This window comes from Somniosus microcephalus, chromosome 21, assembly GCF_052327205.1.
Source record: "Somniosus microcephalus isolate GS21.2 chromosome 21, FLI_Smic_1.0, whole genome shotgun sequence".
NCBI classification, from domain to species: domain Eukaryota; kingdom Metazoa; phylum Chordata; class Chondrichthyes; order Squaliformes; family Somniosidae; genus Somniosus; species Somniosus microcephalus.
In genome coordinates this window covers 51908577-51931356 of record NC_141007.1, presented here as the reverse complement: position 1 = coordinate 51931356, position 22780 = coordinate 51908577, and the positions used below count along the sequence as shown (strand labels likewise).

Sequence of the window (22780 nt, the reverse complement as noted above, 5' to 3'; positions counted from 1 at the left end):
GGTGGAGCACTCGGGAGACGGCCAGCTCTGCAAAGCAGGTCGGCTTTCAGACCACGCAGAGGGCGGGGAAAGTCCCAGAGAGTCCGGCGGGAACAAGTCTCCGACTATTAAAAATATTTGTATAAATAAAAACCGCGGAGAACAGCGTTGTCAGCAGCAACAGCGGCAGGAAAGCGCGGGAGGCGCCATTTTTTTTCAGCAAGGAAGAAAGGAAAGCGCGGGAGGCGCCATTTTTTTTTCAGGATGCCTAAGACTGGCAATATTACTGCTTTCGATAATGATGTAGAGGATTGGACCACATATGTGGAAAGAGTGGAGGTATATTGCACAGCAAATGAAATAGAGGATGATAAAAAGGCATCGATACTCCTAAATCTAATGGGCGCAAAGACATACGGGCTATTACGAAACTTAATCACTCCAGCCAAACCGATGGACAAGAATTTTAAGGAAATTGTTGATACCCTACAGGAGCACTTAAACCCAACACCGCTGCTGATAGCGGAACAGTTCAAATTCTTCAGGAGAAATCAGCACAAGAATGAAAGTAACGCTGATTACCTCACCGAATTAAGGAAGCTATCAAAGCACTGCCAATTCGGAGCAGGACTGGCAGATTCTCTTCGAGACAAATTCGTCTGCGGTCTCCTAAGTGAAGGAACACAGAAAAGGCTACTTTCTGAGAAAGATTTAACACTGGACAAGGCTTTCAGTATGGCTGTATCATACGAAGCAGCAGCGAGAGGAGCTGCAGAGATACAGCAAAAGCCACAGGATTTCAGCACCCATGAAATGACACAGGGTTTCGAGAGATGTTATCGGTGCGGCAGATCCACCCATGACCAAAGGGACTGCTGGTTCAAGGACAAAGCATGCAGTCAATGCGGAAAGATGGGACACATTGCATGTGTATGCCGATCTGGAAACAAAAAATCCACTGACAAAAAAAAAAATCAATAAAGAAAAGTACAAAAAGGTACAAATGATGACGGACAGTAGCTCCGAAGACCAGAAGAGCGATAGCGACTCCGGAAACAAGAGACTAAGCTGTCTCAAATTACATAATGTAATTGCCAAAGAAGATTACCAGACCATTTGGGTTACCCTCACGATAGCAGGGTCCCCAGTTAAAATGGAGCTAGATACAGGATCAGCTCTGACCGTCATAAGTCGACAGGATTACGAGCGGCTATTTCTGCATATACCCTTGAAAGACACATCCATTATCTTAAAAACATATACGGGGCAGAAAGTATACCCCAGAGGGAAAATAAGAGTGCCTGTTGTATACAACGGCAAGGAAATACAGAAGTTGTATTTATACGTTCTGCAAAATGGTGGTCCACCGCTGTTGGGACGCGAATGGATCAGAAAGATACGTTTAGACTGGCACTCCATTCAGGCACTGACGGTGACCAGTAAGAAAAAAAATGATGACGTCATACCTGAACGATTGAAAGACATCTTGGCCAACGCCAAAGAAGTGTTCCAACAGGAACTAGGAACCTTGAAAGGCGTCACCGCCTCAATAAAGGTGGAAGATGCGGCAATTCCCAAGTTTTTTAAAGCAAGGCCGGTGCCATACGCAATTCGTCCAGCAGTCGAGGCAGAGCTGGAGAATTTGGAAAGGACAGGCGTGTTATCCAAGATAGATTGGAGCGAGTGGGCAACACCCATCGTCCCGGTCATGTAGAAAACTTTGAATAATGATAAATCTGAAGAACAGAGAAAAATTCGCATCTGTGGGGACTTCAAGGTGACTGTAAACCCGGTCCTTCACACGGTACAGTATCCTCTTCCGAGGATAGAAGATATTTTCGCCTCACTATCCGGAGGGAAACGTTTCACAAAAATTGACTTGGCACAGGCATATCTACAGATGGAGGTTTAGGAGACCTCTAAAAGGTATCTCACAATAAACACACACAAAGGCCTGTACCGGTACAATCGACTGGTTTTTGGAGTAGCATCAGCTCCAGCTATCTGGCAAAGAGCTATGGAACAAGTCCTGCAAGGGATTCCTAGGACTCAATGCTACCTAGACGACATCCTTGTAACAGGAGAAAACGACAATGAGCACCTTGCCAATTTGGAGCAGGTGCTCACTAGGCTGAGAGAACGGGGCCTACGAGCAAACCGCCCCAAGTGTGAATTTTTCCAGAAACAAATATCATATTGTGGCCACATAATTAACGAAGAAGGGTTGCATAAGTCCACTGAAAAAATTGAAGCGGTCATAAAAGCCCCAGCACCTGAAAATGTCTCACAATTAAGGTTGTTCCTGGGATTGATAAATTACTATCATAAATTTTTACCGAACTTGTCAACTGTTCTGCACCCTCTTAACGAACTGCTACAAATGGGAGTAATTTGGGAATGGAGCGAGGACTGTAAACGTGCCTTCCATAAATGTAAAGGCTTGATCACGTCCAAGGAAGTTTTGGCTCATTACAACCCATCACTGCCAATCACACTGGCGTGCAATGCATCCCCTTACGGCGTAGGAGCGGTATTATCGCATAGATTCCCTGATGGCTCGGAGCGGCCAATAGCTTTTGCTTCACGCTCATTGAACTCAGCTGAGCGTAACTATGCCCAGATCGACAGGGAAGCACTCAGCCTGGTATGGGGAGTGAAGAAATTCAACCATTACCTACACGGACAAAAATTTACCTTGTTGACTGACCATCAACCCCTCGTCTCCATATTCAACCCTAAAAAGGGCGTTCCCATTATGACAGCACAAAGGCTACAGAGGTGGTCCCTTTTCCTAGGGGCACACCGATATGACATAGAATACAAAGGATCAAAACAGCATGGAAATGCTGACGGTTTTTCGCGCCTACCATTGCCAACGGTAGAAGAGGCACCTACAGTGGGCCCAGTGGAGATGTTCCACTCAACCATAGTGGAATGTCTACCAGTAACAAATTCTACCATTGAAAAGGCAACGAGAAATGACCCGACTCTCTCTCGAGTCTACGATTTAACGGTGAAGGGATGGCCAGCACATGGCGAACCACTATTGCTCAGACACTTTAATTGATGATTCCACCCTCTCCCCAAATAAAATATTTTTACTGGTTAAAGATATATGAATAATGGAATGAGAATAAAAAATAACAATGATCAAACCCTTTGCTCCTCAGGAGTCTTTCCCTGCTGAGAAGTTCCAAAGAGTCTCTTTATTGATTCACAGCAGGATGTTTGAGACCCTGCGAACTCTTTTGCCCCTTTGTGACTTTTATTTGCTTTCTGTAATCCGGCCTCTGCCAGGATCACGGTCTCGAAAAGATGCTGATCTTTTTGCAGCAGAATGTAGAAAGCAGTGATGTTTGTACGGCAACTTTCAGGCAGTGCTAACAATCTAACTAAACTAGAAAGTGCACAGAGCTCAGGAGTGGCATGTAGATCATCAAAGGCTGTATGTCATCAAACTTGCTGCTGGTAGTCGGAGCAGCATTTTGAAACCAATTTGGAATAATCCAGGTTGCAGTGAAATCAATGGCAGCTACATGATGTTACATGCAGCTGTCATCATCTGATCACCCAGGCAGGGACGGTGAGGTCAGTGCTCGGTAATGAAGTCCTGATGTAGGAATGCTACTTTCTCCTTTGTCAATGGGCCTTTAGGGCAACAAGGCTTTAATGAAAGCTGCAGGTCAACCAAAAGATCATGCAGTTGTAACAGGTAAACCTCTCTAATCCCTCTTTAATTGTTAGGGCCTAAAGTCATAATTCAGGCTCAGTAGTGGAAATTGGTGCCTCCTGGTCCATGGTACCACCCTGCTTATACTATGATGAGGCTACGTGAACTCTCCCTCCCACCCCCGCACAGTGCTCATGCTCCCACCAATCAGTTTCTTCCCATTATCCATTCACTGTCCTGGCCAGCAACCTCCCCCCCCCTCCCCACATGAGAAATAAAAGAAACAAGTACTCACAAACACACACGTACAGATGGGCAAATCTTTTGGCAGAAAATGATAAGGCCAATTTACATGCGACCACTTCCATCAGACGGAGATCTGCTGCCCATCGGATGGAAGCAGTCAAGAGGCCTCAACCATTTTCATGGTTGAGCCTTATTAGCATTTCTGTCGGTGATTTGCTCGTGTTTTTTTGAGCAGATTGCCAATCAGAAGGGGCAGGAAATCCGGCAGCTCCACTACAGAGCCTGTTAAGTCCGTGAATGATTGAGACACGGACAGCAGGAGAGAAAACAAACAGATCTTTACTGGTGGAAGTCCATAACGAAACTAAACAACAGAGGCTCTCTAGCGCCTTTTATACAGGGGTGGTCACTGCCGGTACTGCAGTCTGAGACCAGTTATTCTCTTAAAGGTACATACACAACAATTCCTCCCCTTTTAGATAAACAATACATAACATTCATTTAACAACTAAATGATAACGAATTACAATCACAATTACTGTTGCTAGATACATTGGTTAAGTTTAAGCAATTATAAGTTCAGTCTTTGAGGAGGCTTCCTGATTCTGTCTGGATAACGCCTCTTTGGGGTAACAGGTTCTTCTGGCAATGTTGAGTTGGAATCAATGTCGTTGTTTGGTTCATCTGCTTCCAATATTACCGGTTCTGCGGTAGCTGCAATTGGAACGTCGATTTCATTACCAGGTGTATCAGATCGTGGTATGGAGTTGACGTTTTCCAGTGACTCTAGAATCTGGTCAGCATGGCGTCTTACAATGCTCTCCCCAACGTCCACGGTATACATGAGAGGTCCTTGTCGTGTACAAATCGTTCCTGGCTGCCATTTCTCAGTGCGGTAGTCCCGGGCCAAAACTGGTTGCCCTATCTTAAAACTCCTGGTCGGCCTTTCATTCATATTCTGAAACTGCCTGTTCTCCACATCTCTTCGGACGTTTGGCTTAACCAAATCCAAGCGGCATCGTAGTCTTCGATTGAAGAACATCATGGCTGGAGTTTGGTTGGTAACCGCATGTGTCGCATTCCAGTAGGCAAACAAGAAGTTGTCCACCTTGTGGGCAGCACGGTGGCATAGTGGTTAGCACTGTTGCCTCACAGTGCCAGAGACCCGGGTTCGAATCCGGCCTCGGGCGACTGTCTGTGTGGAGTTTGCACATTCTCCCCGTGTTTGCGTGGGTTTTCTCCGGGTGCTCCGGTTTCCTCCCACAGTCCAAAGATGTGCGGGTTAGGTTGATTGGCTATGATAAATTGACCCTTAGTGTTAGGGGGATTAAATACGTGGGGTTACAGGGATAGGGTGGGATATGTGTTGGTGTAGGGGTTACGGGGATCGGGTGGGATATGTGTCGGTGCAGGCTCGATGGGCCGAAATGGCCTCTATCTGCACTGTGGGGTTTCTGTGATTCTGTGATTGTGTTGTAGGGGTATCTCTTCATTACACATTGCCTTGATAGCCTTCTTGAATGTTTGGACAAACCTCTCGGCCAATCCATTAGTGGCTGGATGATATGGGGCAGATGTGTAATGCTTAACACCATTGTTCTTTAAGAACCTCCGGAACTCTTCAGACACAAACTGTGGTCCATTGTCAGAGCAAATCTGTTCAGGCAGCCCATTCCTGGCGAATATGGTTCGTAAAACTGTGATAGTTTTTTCCGTGGTGGTTGAGGACATTTTTATTACCTCTGGCCACTTTGAATGTGCATCCACCGCAATTAAAAACATCGAGTCCATGAAGGGACCAGCAAAATCAATGTGCACCCTTTGCCATGGAGATGAGGGCCACTCCCATGGATGCAGAGGAGCTTGTGGTGGGGCGTTTTGGACCTTCTGGCATCCTGCACAGCTCTTGGTCATCTCTTCGATTTCTCTATCGATTCCCGGCCACCACACAAACGCTCTGGCTAAGCTCTTCATTTTTACCCCACCCAGATGACCCTCATGAAGCTCATTGAGCACTCTATCCGTCAACTTAGGTGGAATTACTACTCTGGATCCACACATCAAGGTTCCTCTGCACACTGACAGCTGTTCTCTTCTCTGCGAGAATGCTGGCAGCAGTGGTTCGTCATGTGCTGGCCATCCCTTCACCGTTAAATCATAGACCCGTGATAGTGTCAGGTCATTCCATGTTTCCTTTTCTATGTTTGCATTCGTCACAGGAAGACATTCGACTATGGTCGAGTGGAATAACTCCATTGGATCCACTGCAAGGTCTTCTTCTTCCACCGTCGGCAACGGTAGATGTGACAATCCATCAGCATTTCCATGCTGTTTAGTTCCTTTGTACTCGATGTCATATTGGTGTGCCCCTAGGAAAAGGGACCATCTCTGCAGCCGTTGTGCTGTCATTATCGGTACACCCTTCTGAGGATTGAAAATGGAGACAAGAGGTTGATGATCGGTTAGTAGAGTAAATTTTTGACCGTGCAGATAGTGATTGAACTTCTTCACCCCCCACACTAGGCTGAGGGCCTCTCTGTCAATCTGGGCGTAGTTACGCTCGGCAGAAGTTAACGAGCGTGACGCAAAAGCTATCAGCCTCTCCAAACCATCAAGGAATTTATGTGACAGTACCGCCCCAATGCCGTAGGGAGACGCATCACACGCCAGCCTGATTGGCAGTGCTGGGTTGTAGTGAGCCAATACTTCCTTTGAAGTGATTAAGTCCTTACTCTTCCGAAAAGCACGCTTACAATCATCGCTCCATTTCCATGCTACCCCCGTTCGTAGCAGGGCGTTCAGTGGGTGCAGAATTGTCGACAAATTCGGCAAAAACTTATGATAATAATTCACCAACCCGAGGAATGACCTCAGTTGCGACACATTTTCAGGCGCTGGGGCCTTAACAACCGCTTCAATTTTGTCAGGGGACTTATGTAACCCCTCTTCATCAATCACGTGGCCACAATACGGTATCTGTTTCTTTAAAAATTCGCACTTGGGGCGGTTGGCTCGCAGCCCATGTTCCCGTAGTCTAGTGAGCACCTGTTCTAGGTTGTTAAGGTGTTCACTGTCATCTTCACCTGTTACAAGGATGTCGTCCAAGTAACACTGAGTCCCCGGAATCCCTTGCAGGACTTGTTCCATCGCTCTTTGCCATATCGCCGGAGCCGATGCTACTCCGAATACCAATCGATGATACTAGTAAAGACCTTTGTGAGTGTTTATCGTGAGATACTTCCTAGAGGACTCTTCAACCTCCATCTGCAAATATGCTTGTGCCAGGTCAATTTTTGTAAAACGCTTTCCTCCAGACAGCGAGGCGAAGATGTCTTCTATCCTTGGAAGAGGATATTGTACTGTGCGAAGGACAGGGTTCACCGTCACCTTGAAATCCCCACAGATGCGAATCTTCCTTGGCTCTCCGGACTTATTGCTTAACGTTTTCTTCATGACAGGAACGATGGGTGTCGCCCACTCGCTCCAGTCGACCTTAGACAACATGCCCGCCTTCTCCAGATTCTCCAGCTCTGCCTCGACAGCTGGGCGAATTGCATATGGTACCGGTCTCGCTTTGAAAAACTTGGGAACTGCATTCTCTTCTATTTTTATCGAGGCGGTTACGCCTTTAAGCGTGCCCAGTTCTTGTTGAAATACCTCTTTGGCGTTAGCTAAGATTGTTGACAATCGTCCAGGAGTGACGTCTTCACCTTTTTTACCGTCCACCGTCATTGCATGAATGGAATGCCAATCTAAGTTTATCTTCCTGATCCATTCCCGTCCCAATAACGGTGGTCCACCATTTGGCAGTATGTAGAGATACAATTTCCGTATTTTCTTGCCATTGTATTCGACAGGCACCCTTATTTTTCCTCTGGGGTATACTTTTTGCCCTGTATACGTCGTCAAGACGATGGATGTCTCTCTCAAGGGTATGTGTGAAAATAGCCGTTCATAGTCTCGTCGATTCATGACGGTTAGCGCTGATCCTGTATCCAATTCCATTTTAACTTGAGACCCTGCTATCGTGAGGGTGACCCAAATGGTTCGGTGATCCTCTTTTGCGATTACATTGTGAAGTTTGAGACAGCTTAATCTCCTGTTCTCGGATTCACTATCGCTCATCTGGTCTTTGGAACTACTGTCCGTCATCTTTTGTACTTTCTTGTACGGTTCCTTAGTAGCCTTTTTGTTGTCGCTGGTCTTCTTCCCAGACCTACAAACTCGTGCAATGTGTCCAATCTTCCCGCATTGTCTGCATATTTTGTCTTTGGACCAGCAGTCCTTCTGGTCATGGTTAGTTCTGCCGCAGCGATAACATTTTGCAAATCCCCGTGTCATTTCGTGGGTGCCGTATTCCTGTGGTTTTTGTTGAATTTCTGCAGCTCCCCTGGCTGCTGCTTCATACGATACTGCCACGCTGAAAGCCTTATCTAGCGTCAGCTCTTTTTCTGCGAGTAACTTCTTCTGTGTTCCTTCACTCAGGAGTCCACAGACAAATTTGTCCCGTAGGGTATCTGCCAGTCCTGCTCCGAACTGGCAGTGCTTTGATAGCTTGCGTAGTTCCGTAAGATACTCAGCATTGCTCTCATCTTTGTGCTGAGTTCTCCTGTGGAATTTAAATCTTTCTGCTATCAACAGCGGTGCAGGGTTTAAGTGTTCCTGGAGGACAGCAACAATTTCATTAAAACTCTTCGCCTTCGGTTTGGCTGGAGTAATCAGGTCCCGCAATAGGCCGTACATTCTAGCGCCCATTAAGTTTAGCAATATCGATGCCTGTTTCCCCTCCGCTATATCGTTTGCCTCGAAATATACCTCGACTCTTTCCACATACGTGGTCCAGTCCTCTAATGTATTATCAAAAGCAGTGATACAGCCAGTCTTCGGCATCTTGCAAATCTAAAATGGCGCCTCCCGTGCTTTGCCTTCTTCCCCGCTGTTGTTAGCGCTGCTTTCCACGTTTTCTTGCGCGTATTCTTTTTCTTTTATTATTTTCCCGTCGTGGAGCGGACCCTCTGGGACACTTCCCTCCCTCTTCTTAGGTCCGAACGCTGCCCGGCTTCGAAACACCGGCCGCGCCCTGTGTGCTCCTCCCTCTCTCTCTCTTTGCTTCCCGACTCGCTGCCCGGCCCCGTTGAAAGGCCACCCGATCGAGCTTCAGCCCGCCGCAGCCCAGGAAGGATCAGAGCACTACGTGCCACCAGCCCGATTAGCTGGGAAACCACGGACCGAGGAACCCAGCCTGGCTCTGGAAAATCGCTCCTGCAAGTTTTTAAATCGATGATTGACGGTCGACGCCCGTTTCTCGAGTTTCAATGGCCTCTTTTTTTTTCTTCTGGCTCCGACCTTCAACAACGTCGTCGGAGCTGCTGCTGAGTTGCAGGTAAGTTCGTTTCTTACTCGTCACCAGTGTGAAGTCCGTGAATGATTGAGACACGGAGTAGCAGGAGAGAAAACAAACAGATCTTTACTGGTGGAAGTCCATAACGAAACTAAACAACAGAGGCTCTCTAGCGCCTTTTATACAGGGGTGGTCACTGCCGGTACTGCAGTCTGAGACCAGTTATTCTCTTAAAGGTACATACACAACAGAGCCCAGCTGGTGCAGGTACATTTAAGGAGAAGCAGCAATTCTGGGGAGGGGGCGGCGGAAGGTTGTGCATCAGGGGCATAGGGGTGATTATTGTCAGACCAGGAGGAGCTTTAATGCTCCTCCTGACCCCACAAAAAATATTTTAAAATCTTTTTCTAAACTTTTATTGAGCAGCCTACAAAGGTACTTTTACTTAAAAAAAAATGCATCAGGGTCCCATCAGGGTCCTATTAGCGTATTAGGACCCCAATTTGCATGGGATAATGAGGCTCCCTCCTGTTTCCAGCAGGTGCCTGAGTCACCTATTTCAAGGCCCCCACCAAAATGGTGGCGCTCCAGATGTCGTTGGGACTGGGGCGGTAAGTCCTGTGCCAACCCCGTGACCACAGTTGGACTCACGTGCATCTTACTGGATGCTGATACACCTCTTCTAATTAGATGAACTAGTTTACATCTTATGCTGGGTCTAAGTGAGGTCGTGGAAGCCGGTACTACGTCCTTGCCCTCTTTGCATCCCTGGCTCTGCCCCTTACAAGGCCATCAGGGAACTCCCACCATAGGCCAGGACCCAGGGTATCCAGCTCCCAGAGTCAGGCGGAGCCACCCTGAAATAGCTGAGTAAATTCGGATCCTGTCTTTTTTTTATTGTCTTGTGTGTAGTGAGCGTTAACATGTATTTCCCAGTGTTTAGAATGTAGGTGCCTAGGTAGAGTGGAACCCACTTAATTGCAACCGCTCGGGACAGCCTCGCAAATGGTGGTAAAACAAAGAAGCAACAAAAGCAACATAATGAAGGCTGATCTAGTGTATACCAACCATTATTTGCCCAAATTTCATACAATATCTACAACAAAGGTGAACACAGTATAACAACTTAAAAATTAAAGGAAATGCTCACGTCTCAGGAGCGTTTTTCAATGCTGCGAAGAATTCTGTGATTTGTTTTTGGTGGCGATCAGAAGTCATCAGCCTCCGCACTTGCCGATCCAGTGCATAAAATTCATCAAACATTTCGTTACCTTTTGACTCGATAAATCGACACAGAACGCACAGTGTAGAATCTACCTCTCTAAATTAGGAAATTTCCTGCTCCGGCACATCTTCATTTACGTCCACTGCAACCTCTGTTGCCGTGTCTTTCAGAGATGAAACAATTTCTGTATCAGTCATCTCCCCGCAGATGTCAAGGTCATCGTCCATCAAAACAACAGGATCGAACTCCGCCTCACTCAAACCGCCAGGAATCCCTTCATCAATATCGTCAACTTCAAATGCGTCATTGTTTTCCTCGCTAGAAACTAAACCACAGTTTCTGAAGCCATTACAGATGCAGACACTGAATTTCAAGCTTTATTGGATAGGTGCATAGTATCCAGCCCGCTATCGTTTTTCATAACCTGTGAAATGCCAGTTTCCTCATTGGAATCTAAAATAGAAACCACCTTGGTATCCGTTAACTAAACACAGACCAGGGTTCGATCCTGGGACCTTTCTGGTCTGTATGGGTCAGCTATCCACAGAATAAACTCTGAGCTGTCAGAGTGGTTTGGTTCTTAAACTAATAAGTTACAATATGCAACTTTACAGTAGACCTCTCTCTCTTTTATGAGGCTACTTTTGAAAGCCATATAAAAAATACTGTTGTAAAATGTCTTTTTATGGGCTCGCTATTAGCAAGCAAACCCTAAAAAACTGGTTTTATCAGAGACTGTGGCACAGCAGCGAACCTTATAAAAAGGGTCTTTGTGTGGAAAAATTGATTGGTTCAACTTTAGCAACTGCACAGACTTTACTGTGAATGGTATTTGTTTCTTTTAGTCCTTTGATGATGAACATTAAACCCTCTTGGTGCCCTGTACACACAGTGTAAAGCCCAGTGCGAAGCAGGATACAAACACACATGAAATACATGCAGGGAATATGAAATTTGTTTCTGCAAACTATAAATACTGTGTATATTTTTTGAAATGGTCTTCAACATTGTTGTGCCATCAAGAGAGCTGGCAGGCAGGGGGAGAAATTCGATATCGCCCCATTTGGGGTGCAATTATTGGCCAGGTGCAAAGTTTAGTGCCTGACGCTAATTATTGCCTCCGACTGCAAACTTGGCTTCTATCGCTCCTGGAGGTGATTGGAGCGCTATATTAAGCCTACACACCTCTCTTAAGGCGCTAACAGCGAGGTGAGAGCCGCAACCTCAGAGCGCTGGCGAAGCTCATGTGATGTCAGTCAGCAATGGAACACAGACACACTGGCGCTGGCCAGTTCTTAAAGGGGCGGGTCGATCTTGCTCTCCATCCACACCCTGCTCATTGCAGCCTTGAATCTCGGCCTGGAGCGACCTGTACATCAAATCTGCTGGAAAGAACAACGGAGAGGCTCAGGGAAAGAGCTAAGAGTGCAGCCCCCATAGTCTCTTCTAAATCGATGCAAGGACGGTTAAATCAAAGTGAACCTGCAAAATGCTGCTGAGTACCCAAAACTCCTTCACACAGCGTTGAATATCTCCAGAAGTCTCTCTCTCTCTCTCTCTCTCTCTCAGAATGCGTGGTGCAAAAATGTCACAGACAAAAAAAGGCAGGAAGCGGTTGCCTTTAAATAGCGCTCCCCCAGTCCCTTCCCGACTGCAAAACATTCCCCTCAACCTGTCGTTGCTAGCGGCAGGTGGAAAGACAGGGGGTGCCACTCAATATCCGGTCCGGGGCATTAACGTGAGGCGCAAAGCAACCGAATTTCACCCCCCACCCCCCCAAGTCTTTCCCCACATAGAAAGAAGAAATTCAGCGGGCAATTTACCTTGGGCTGCTTTAACACAGTACATATTTCCTGCCAATAATCATTAAATGGGATAATTGGCTACAAGGTGAAATTGGAAATGAATTATTTCTGAAATCCGAGCAACACTATCTTTTCACCTTTATTAAATGTTTTGGTCATAAGAAACCCCTTAGAGTGGAAGTTGTCTGTATTTTATTGGAGAAATCTGTATGACATTACTGAAATTTTGCCTTGGAGATAGAGCATGTGTTGTATGGTTCAGATACTGCAGATCCTTTCAAGAAAAAATGCCAGCTGTGTCTTCGATATTATTTGGCATATAATAAAATTCACTTGGTATTTAATAATATAAAGTGCTGGGGAAAGCCTCAGAAAGACAATTTTTCAAAACAAATATTCTTTGTCAAATTTTTTGCCTTAAAATACTCCAGTGCAGTGCCTTGGAATGTTTTACTACGTTAAAGGCACTATATAAATACAAGTTGTTGTTGTTGTTGTCTGGCCTTCTCCGGGGACTGCAAGAAGTTGGCAGTACACACAGACCAGCTGGTGAAGGGATCCTTTCTAGTTATTGACTGGATGGAAACAGTTTAGCAAAACAGCAGAGGAATGGGGCAAAAAGTGACAAAAATAATAATGAAAGGAATCTGAAAGAAAGCTCTCAGGATGTCCCAAAGTGCTTCACAGTCACTGTTGTAGTGTAGGGAAATTCAGTAGCCAATTTGCACACAGCAAGGTCTCAAAAATAACAATGAGATCAGTGAGAAGGTAATCTATTTTTAGTGATATTGGTTGAGGGATAAATGATGGCTATGAGAACACCCCTGCTCGTCGTCGTTGAATAGTTCCATGGGGCCTGGTACATACGCCTGACCAGGCAGACAGGGCCTTGGTTTAACGTCCCATTTGAAAGGCAGCGCCTTCGTCAGTATAGCAATCACTCAGTACTGCTCTGAAGTGTCAGCTCAGATTATGTGCTCAAGTCTCTGCAGTGAGAGGAGGGGGAGGCAGGTGAATGAAGAGGGAAGGGAGACAGAGCCGAAGGAGAGGTGGCAAAGGAGTAGAAGAGGGGAGGAAGGTTTACAGGGGTTGAGGGGTAGTTCAATGGGCAAGAGGTAGGCAAGGGGAGCATTTTAATACTCTCCTCTTTCCCTCCCATCCCCACAACATCTTCCTATCAACTTTCTTCCATTCCCCTCCCCTACGATTCCTCTGCTGCTTCCCCTGTACACCCACTCTTTCCTCTTCCTCTCTCCTTTGCTTCATACTCCACCCCTCCCCAGCTTTCCTTTTCTTCTCCTCCTTCTCTCCCTCACTTGCCCCACTCCTCTGATCTCTCCTTCGCCCGCCTTTCCCTTTCCTCCCTTTCTCTTCCCCTCCCTTCCCCTCCTTCTCCCTTCATTCCCCTCTTCTTCTTTATCCTCTTCCCTCCTCTCCTCTCTCCTTCCCCTTCCTTCTCTTCCCTTCCCCTCACCTCCCCTCCTCCCTCTTCATATATTAGAAAGAAAGATGTGGATATATATCCTGTGGCAGTGCACATTAGGAGATAAGACGAAGGGGGTGATTTTGCCAATGGGGGTGCGTGGAGGCGGGACTGCTGCTTGTCGGGTTGTAGTCTTGCCTCCATCGACTTCTGGCCAACCCACGCTATTTTCCCTTGATTGACCTTGTTAAGCCCGCCCAGCGGGAAGCCTGCACCTCTGGTGGAAAAATGGGGTTAATCCTCTTCACTGCCTGTTAACAGGCAGTTAAGTGGCTGTAATCCCCTTCCCGCCTCCAGGAGACGGGACCCGGTGCGGGTCGGGTACCCGCCTCCTGGGAAGATGGCATGGAGGTGGGTTGGGGGCGGGATGGGCACCCGCCCTCAGATTCTGCCATTTTCCTGGCAGCCCCGCCTCCAAACCCGCCTCCCCAGGGCTGGAAAAATCGCCCCCTTTGTGTAGCCTTCAGGTATAATGCAGGAGATAATTGGTCCAGGATAAGCAAATGTAATCAGCCCCCCTTTTAAAATCATATATTCTGTCCTTATTTTTAGATATTTTGATTTGAAAACATTTATAGTTCTAGCAAAATCTAATAGCAATTTGGAAAGCAGAAATGTAGAGTTGGTTGAAGCATAAATGTTTCTCTGCAGTACTGGCTGAGAAGGTGGGAGGTGCAAAACTGAGATGCACTTGCTAGCGAGTGTAATTATGGCATGGCAAGTTTACACGGGCAGTTTCACTAATAAACGTGGACATAGGACTTTATAATGGGAAAAGTTGACAAAAACGTGACAACAGGAACTAAGGTTTCATAGATAGTAAACGCATACAGATACAAGATGTTTTAATAAATACATACGGATACACACATATATTCTCAATTTTGCTCCATTTTCCCCTCCTCTTCCCCCCCCCCCCGCCCCTTCTCCGCTTCTCTCCCTTGCTCATGACCTGAATACTGCACTTCGTCTTGACTCCCCATGTGCAGTGCCATGGGAGATCATGAACATGAATGGAACATGTTAAGAAATATTAAAAATATCTCCATTAACAGTACAAATCTTAAGCTGGTTAGGAAGGCATATGGAATGCTTGCCTTTTATTAGCCGTGGCATAGAATACAAGAGCAGGGGGGTTATGCTTCAACTGTATATAGTTAGGCCTCAGCTAGAGTACTGCATGCAGTTCTGGTCACCACATTACAGGAAAGATGTGATTGCACTAGAGAGGGTACAGAGGAGATTTACAAGGATGTTGCCGGGAGTAGAGAATCTTAGCTATGAGGGAAGACTGGATAGGCTGGGTCTGTTTTCCTTGGAACAGAGGAGGCTGAGGGGAGACCTTATTGAGGTGTATAAAATTATGAGGGGCCGAGATAAAGTGGATAGAAAGGACCTATTTCCCTTAGCAGAGGGGTCAAAAACCAGGAGGCACAGATTTAAAGTAATTGGGGAAAGGTTTAGAGGGGATTTGAGGGGAAATTTCTTCACCCAGAGGGTTGTGGGGGTCTGGAACTCACTGCCTGAAAGGGTGGTAGAGGCAGGAACCCTACCCACATTTAAAAAGTACTTGGATGTGCACTTGGGATGCTCTAACCTGCAGGGCTACGGACCAAGAGCTGGGAAGTGGGATTAGGCTGGATAGCTCTTTGTTGGCCGGCGCGGACACGATGGGCCGAAATGGCCTCCTTCCGTGCTGTAACTTTCTATGATTCTAGAAGGTCGCAATTATCAAACATCTGGTTTCTCCCCATTGTATGACTTGTGAATATGGATAACAATTTTATTTTTCCACGAACAGCTCCATGCGCTCCAAGCTACATCCGATTCAGTGAACTGACGACGACCTCTGTGAATGTGTCCTGGGGAGCACCAAAATATCCAAATGGAATAATTGAAGGATATCGACTAGTTTATGAGCCTTGCACACCTGTCGATGGTAAGCATATAAAGTTTGTAATTCTATTCTGAAATAAGTTATTGTACTGGTACAAAAGTACGTAGCCGGTAAAGGTATGAAAGTCTACTAATTCTTACAAGCTGCCTTTTACAGCCATTTAGTCTTCCTGTGGGTAATTACAGAGGCTAAGAACAGTGAGTTCACCAACAGTGAGTTCTGGAAAGATTACGGAAGAAACAAAATCATGGGAATAAAAGAAATAGGAGGGGAAAAGTATAAAAAGAGGAAAGGAGAATAAAAAATACGTAAATAAGAACTGAAATAATAAAATCAATAATTCGAAAGGAAAAGGGAAAATTGAAAGAAGGGAACAAATATTTTAAGGAACAAAACTTGATTTCTACCTCTGCATCATCGCACAGTCAATCATGATTGATGGCAATTTGGCAAAGATTGCAGAGGGCACTTGTGTCCATGTAACTATTCCCTGGAGGGGAGTCATTCTTCAGAGGAGATGGGGAGAAAATTAGCAACAAGAGAAAAGAATGACACATTGTGGTGCATGCCACTGTGATCAGATTGACTGTTTTATGATTTCTAAGTGATTGCTATGTGAACTTGTTCACCTTTTGCCGTAATTAATCCGAAATCTATGTCCTCGGCAGATTGTAGGCTGGCTGAGTTAGTTTCAATAATTCTCTCCCTGTACAGGAGTTAGTAAGATTGTAACTGTGGATGTGAAGGGAAACAGCCCTCGATGGATGAAAATAAAAGACCTGTCAGACGGTGTGACTTACACTTACCGAATCAAAGCGAAAACTTTCACATATGGACCAGAAATTGAGGCAAACATCACCACTGGCCCAGGAGAAGGTAACTAAATATGTGTTTTTCCCAAGTCTTATTCTTTGCCGTTTCTGTTTGTTTTGAGTTGCAAAATTTTATAATGTGCACCTAGTGATAACTTCAAGCACTGCCAGATCAGTTATAATCAGGAGCCGAGATTTCCTCAGCATCTCGAGGCCAAGTCTTAAAGCAACCTCAACCAAATTCTGCCATTTGAGAATGTAGGTTCTCAGGGATGTCTGTCCAGGGTTGGGGGACACTTCAGCCTCAATATAATACATATATTTGTTTAAATACTTAATAAAAGAAGCCCTAAATTGATGGTTTTTGTTTAGAAAAATAACGCATTTTAACAGTTCAAAAGCAGTTTACTCTGCTTGTCCTCTGAGTTCCCCTTGTGCTGCTTACAACAATAATAGCTGACACTTAAAACCACACTATCTTGTCAGATGGATTTGTGAATAAGGACAAAGATTGTGAAATATGTGCATCAGAGGATAGGGAGTCGATTAATGTCAGCAATTTTTTTTTAAAGGGGCAGTGGGACCCTGTGAGATAGGATGCAGGCAGTGGGAGTTTTGAAGGATTCTGAAGGATGCATTGGAATAATCATGTCTAGAGGTAGCAACGGCACGGATAAATGTTTCAGCAGCAGAGGGAGTGAGATGGTACAGAGTCAAGTCATGTTGTGGAGGTGAAAATAGATCGTTTTGCTGGTAGCAAGGATGTTGGATTTGAATCTCAACACATGGTTAAACAGGAAACTGAGATAGCACATAATCAGGCTCAGCCTGAGAGGGCGGCCAGGGAAAGGTATGGAATCTGGGGCTAAGATGCGGAAACAGGATGGCCTTGGTCTTAGCAATGTTGAGTCGATGAAAGTTGCTCATCCAAGAATTGATGTTGGCTAAGCACGTAGGTGGTGAGAGAGGTTCATCTGGATGTTGTCAGCATACATGTGAATAATGTCACCAACAGGAAATATTTAGCTGAGGAATAGAAGGGAGCCAAGATTGGAGCCTTGGGGCGCATCTGAGGTGCCTATGTGGGGGTGGAGGAGAAGGCTTTGATGGAAATGTGCTGATTTCATTGGAACAGGCTGAAGTGGAACCAGGCTTGGGAAGTGCTACAAAGGTGAACCAGAGTGGAGAGACAGTGGAGGAGGATGGAGTGGTCCACTATGTCAAACACTGCATAGAGACCAATCTGAATGAGGAGGAATACTCCCAGCTGGTACTTTACTCCCAGCTGGTACTTTACTCCCAGGTGGTACTTTACTCCCAGGTGGTACTTTACTCCCAGGTGGTACTTTACTCCCAGGTGGTACTTTACTCCCAGCTGGTACTTTACTCCCAGCTGGTACTTTACTCCCAGCTGGTACTTTACTCCCAGGTGGTACTTTACTCCCAGGTGGTACTTTACTCCCAGCTGGTACTTTACTCCCAGGTGGTACTTTACTCCCAGGTGGTACTGCACTCCCAGTTGGTACTTTACTCCCAGGTGGTACTTTACTCCCAGGTGGTACTGCACTCCCAGCTGGTACTTTACTCCCAGGTGGTACTTTACTCCCAGCTGGTACTTTACTCCCAGGTGGTACTTTACTCCCAGCTGGTACTGCACTCCCAGGTGGTACTTTACTCCCAGGTGGTACTTTACTCCCAGGTGGTACTTTACTCCCAGGTGGTACTGCACTCCCAGGTGGTACTTTGCTCCCAGCTGGTACTTTACTCCCAGCTGGTACTTTACTCCCAGCTGGTACTTTACTCCCAGCTGGTACTTTACTCCCAGGTGGTACTGCACTCCCAGGTGGTACTTTACTCCCAGGTGGTACTTTACTCCCAGGTGGTACTGCACTCCCAGGTGGTACTTTACTCCCAGGTGGTACTTTACTCCCAGGTGGTACTTTACTCCCAGGTGGTACTGCACTCCCAGGTGGTACTGCACTCCCAGGTGGTACTTTACTCCCAGGTGGTACTTTACTCCCAGGTGGTACTGCACTCCCAGGTGGTACTGCACTCCCAGGTGGTACTTTACTCCCAGCTGGTACTTTACTCCCAGCTGGTACTTTACTCCCAGCTGGTACTGCACTCCCAGCTGGTACTTTACTCCCAGCTGGTACTGCACTCCCAGATGGTACTTTACTCCCAGCTGGTACTTTACTCCCAGGTGGTACTTTACTCCCAGCTGGTACTTTACTCCCAGGTGGTACTGTACTCCCAGGTGGTACTTTACTCCCAGCTGGTACTTTACTCCCAGCTGGTACTTTACTCCCAGCTGGTACTTTACTCCCAGCTGGTACTTTACTCCCAGCTGGTACTTTACTCCCAGCTGGTACTTTACTCCCAGCTGGTGCTTTACTCCCAGGTGGTACTTTACTCCCAGCTGGTACTGCACTCCCAGCTGGTACTTTACTCCCAGGTGGTACTTTACTCCCAGCTGGTACTTTACTCCCAGGTGGTACTTTACTCCCAGCTGGTACTTTACTCCCAGGTGGTACTTTACTCCCAGGTGGTACTTTACTCCCAGGTGGTACTGCACTCCCAGCTGGTACTTTACTCCCAGCTGCTCCTTTACTCCCAGCTGGTACTTTACTCCCAGCTGGTACTTTACTCCCAGGTGGTACTGCACTCCCAGGTGGTACTGCACTCCCAGGTGGTACTTTACTCCCAGCTGGTACTTTACTCCCAGGTGGTACTGCACTTCCAGGGGGTACTTTACTCCCAGCTGGTACTTTACTCCCAGCTGGTACTTTACTCCCAGCTGGTACTTTACTCCCAGCTGGTACTTTACTCCCAGCTGGTACTTTACTCCCAGCTGGTACTTTACTCCCAGCTGGTACTTTACTCCCAGCTGGTACTGCACTCCCAGCTGGTACTTTACTCCCAGCTGGTACTGCACTCCCAGGTGGTACTTTACTCCCAGCTGGTACTTTACTCCCAGGTGGTACTTTACTCCCAGGTGGTACTGCACTCCCAGGTGGTACTTTACTCCCAGGTGGTACTTTACTCCCAGCTGGTACTTTACTCCCAGCTGGTACTTTACTCCCAGCTGGTACTTTACTCCCAGCTGGGACTTTACTCCCAGCTGGTACTTTACTCCCAGCTGGTACTGCACTCCCAGCTGGTACTTTACTCCCAGCTGGTACTGCACTCCCAGGTGGTACTTTACTCCCAGCTGGTACTTTACTCCCAGGTGGTACTTTACTCCCAGGTGGTACTTTACTCCCAGGTGGTACTTTACTCCCAGGTGGTACTGCACTCCCAGCTGGTACTTTACTCCCAGCTGGTACTTTACTCCCAGCTGGTACATTACTCCCAGCTGGTACTGCACTCCCAGCTGGTACTTTACTCCCAGGTGGTACTGCACTCCCAGGTGGTACTGCACTCCCAGGTGGTACTGCACTCCCAGGTGGTACTGCACTCCCAGGTGGTACTGCACTCCCAGGTGGTACTTTACTCCCAGCTGGTACTTTACTCCCAGCTGGTACTTTACTCCCAGGTGGTACTGCACTCCCAGGTGGTACTTTACTCCCAGCTGGTACTGCACTCCCAGCTGGTACTTTACTCCCAGCTGGTACTTTACTCCCAGGTGGTACTGCACTCCCAGCTGGTACTTTACTCCCAGCTGGTACTTTACTCCCAGCTGGTACTTTACTCCCAGCTGGTACTTTACTCCCAGGTGGTACTGCACTCCCAGCTGGTACTTTACTCCCAGGTGGTACTTTACTCCCAGGTGGTACTTTACTCCCAGGTGGTACTGCACTCCCAGGTGGTACTGCACTCCCAGGTGGTACTTTACTCCCAGGTGGTACTTTACTCCCAGCTGGTACTTTACTCCCAGCTGGTACCTTACTCCCAGCTGGTACTTTACTCCCAGCTGGTACTTTACTCCCAGGTGGTACTTTACTCCCAGCTGGTACTGCACTCCCAGCTGGTACTTTACTCCCAGCTGGTACTGCACTCCCAGGTGGTACTTTACTCCCAGCTGGTACTTTACTCCCAGGTGGTACTTTACTCCCAGGTGGTACTTTACTCCCAGCTGGTACTTTACTCCCAGCTGGTACTTTACTCCCAGGTGGTACTTTACTCCCAGGTGGTACTGCACTCCCAGCTGGTACTTTACTCCCAGCTGGTACTTTACTCCCAGCTGGTACTTTACTCCCAGCTGGTACTGCACTCCCAGCTGGTACTGCACTCCCAGCTGGTACTACACTCCCAGCTGGTACTGCACTCCCAGCTGGTACTGCACTCCCAGCTGGTACTGCACTCCCAGCTGGTACTGCACTCCCAGCTGGTACTGCACTCCCAGGTGGTACTTTACTCCCAGCTGGTACTGCACTCCCAGGTGGTACTTTACTCCCAGGTGGTACTTTACTCCCAGGTGGTACTTTACTCCCAGGTGGTACTTCACTCCCAGCTGGTACTGCACTCCCAGGTGGTACTTTACTCCCAGGTGGTACTTTACTCCCAGGTGGTACTTTACTCCCAGCTGGTACTGCACTCCCAGCTGGTACTTTACTCCCAGCTGGTACTGCACTCCCAGCTGGTACTTTACTCCCAGGTGGTACTTTACTCCCAGCTGGTACTGCACTCCCAGCTGGTACTTTACTCCCAGCTGGTACTGCACTCCCAGGTGGTACTTTACTCCCAGCTGGTACTGCACTCCCAGGTGGTACTGCACTCCCAGCTGGTACTTTACTCCCAGCTGGTACTGCACTCCCAGGTGGTACTTTACTCCCAGGTGGTACTTTACTCCCAGGTGGTACTTTACTCCCAGCTGGTACTGCACTCCCAGCTGGTACTTTACTCCCAGCTGGTACTGCACTCCCAGGTGGTACTTTACTCCCAGCTGGTACTGCACTCCCAGGTGGTACTGCACTCCCAGCTGGTACTGCACTCCCAGGTGGTACTGCACTCCCAGGTGGTACTTTACTCCCAGCTGGTACTTTACTCCCAGGTGGTACTTTACTCCCAGCTGGTACTTTACTCCCAGGTGGTACTTTACTCCCAGCTGTTACTGCACTCCCAGGTGGTACTTTACTCCCAGCTGGTACTGCACTCCCAGGTGGTACTTTACTCCCAGCTGGTACTGCACTCCCAGGTGGTACTTTACTCCCAGCTGGTACTTTACTCCCAGGTGGTACTTTACTCCCAGGTGGTACTTTACTCCCAGGTGGTACTTTACTCCCAGCTGGTACTGCACTCCCAGGTGTTACTTTACTCCCAGCTGGTACTGCACTCCCAGCTGGTACTGCACTCCCAGGTGGTACTGCACTCCCAGGTGGTACTTTACTCCCAGCTGGTACTGCACTCCCAGGTGGTACTTTACTCCCAGCTGGTACTGCACTCCCAGGTGGTACTTTACTCCCAGCTGGTACTTTACTCCCAGGTGGTACTTTACTCCCAGGTGGTACTTTACTCCCAGCTGGTACTGCACTCCCAGGTGTTACTTTACTCCCAGCTGGTACTGCACTCCCAGCTGGTACTGCACTCCCAGGTGGTACTGCACTCCCAGGTGGTACTTTACTCCCAGCTGGTACTGCACTCCCAGGTGGTACTGCACTCCCAGCTGGTACTGCACTCCCAGCTGGTACTTTACTCCCAGCTGGTACTGCACTCCCAGCTGGTACTGCACTCCCAGGTGGTACTGTACTCCCAGCTGGTACTGCACTCCCAGCTGGTACTGCACTCCCAGCTTGTACTGCACTCCCAGGTGGTACTGCACTCCCAGCTGCTACTGCACTCCCAGCTTGTACTGCACTCCCAGGTGGTACTTTACTCCCAGGTGGTACTGCACTCCCAGGTGGTACTGCACTCCCAGGTGGTACTTTACTCCCAGCTGGTACTGCACTCCCAGGTGGTACTTTACTCCCAGCTGGTACTTTACTCCCAGCTGGTACTGCACTCCCAGGTGGTACTTTACTCCCAGGTGGTACTGCACTCCCAGGTGGTACTTTACTCCCAGGTGGTACTTTACTCCCAGGTGGTACTTTACTCCCAGCTGGTACTTTACTCCCAGGTGGTACTGCACTCCCAGCTGGTACTTTACTCCCAGCTGGTACTTTACTCCCAGCTGGTACTTTACTCCCAGCTGGTACTTTACTCCCAGCTGGTACTTTACTCCCAGGTGGTACTGCACTCCCAGGTGGTACTTTACTCCCAGGTGGTACTTTACTCCCAGGTGGTACTGCACTCCCAGGTGGTACTGCACTCCCAGGTGGTACTGCACTCCCAGGTGGTACTGCACTCCCAGGTGGTACTTTACTCCCAGCTGGTACTTTACTCC

General features: G+C 47.6%; 1 protein-coding gene across 7 annotated transcripts in view; it reads left to right on the top strand.

The window, feature by feature from the left end:
* sdk2b (sidekick cell adhesion molecule 2b) overlaps nucleotides 1–22780 on the top strand; it is a 1061066-nt gene that overhangs the window by 854025 nt on the left and 184261 nt on the right. For all 7 annotated transcript variants that reach the window (XM_085963616.1, XM_085963614.1, XM_085963610.1 and 4 more), the window contains 2 exons: nucleotides 15551–15688; nucleotides 16361–16522. In XM_085963616.1, the coding sequence (XP_085819742.1) occupies nucleotides 15551–15688; nucleotides 16361–16522 (300 nt within the window). The remainder of the gene's footprint in view (nucleotides 1–15550; nucleotides 15689–16360; nucleotides 16523–22780) is intronic.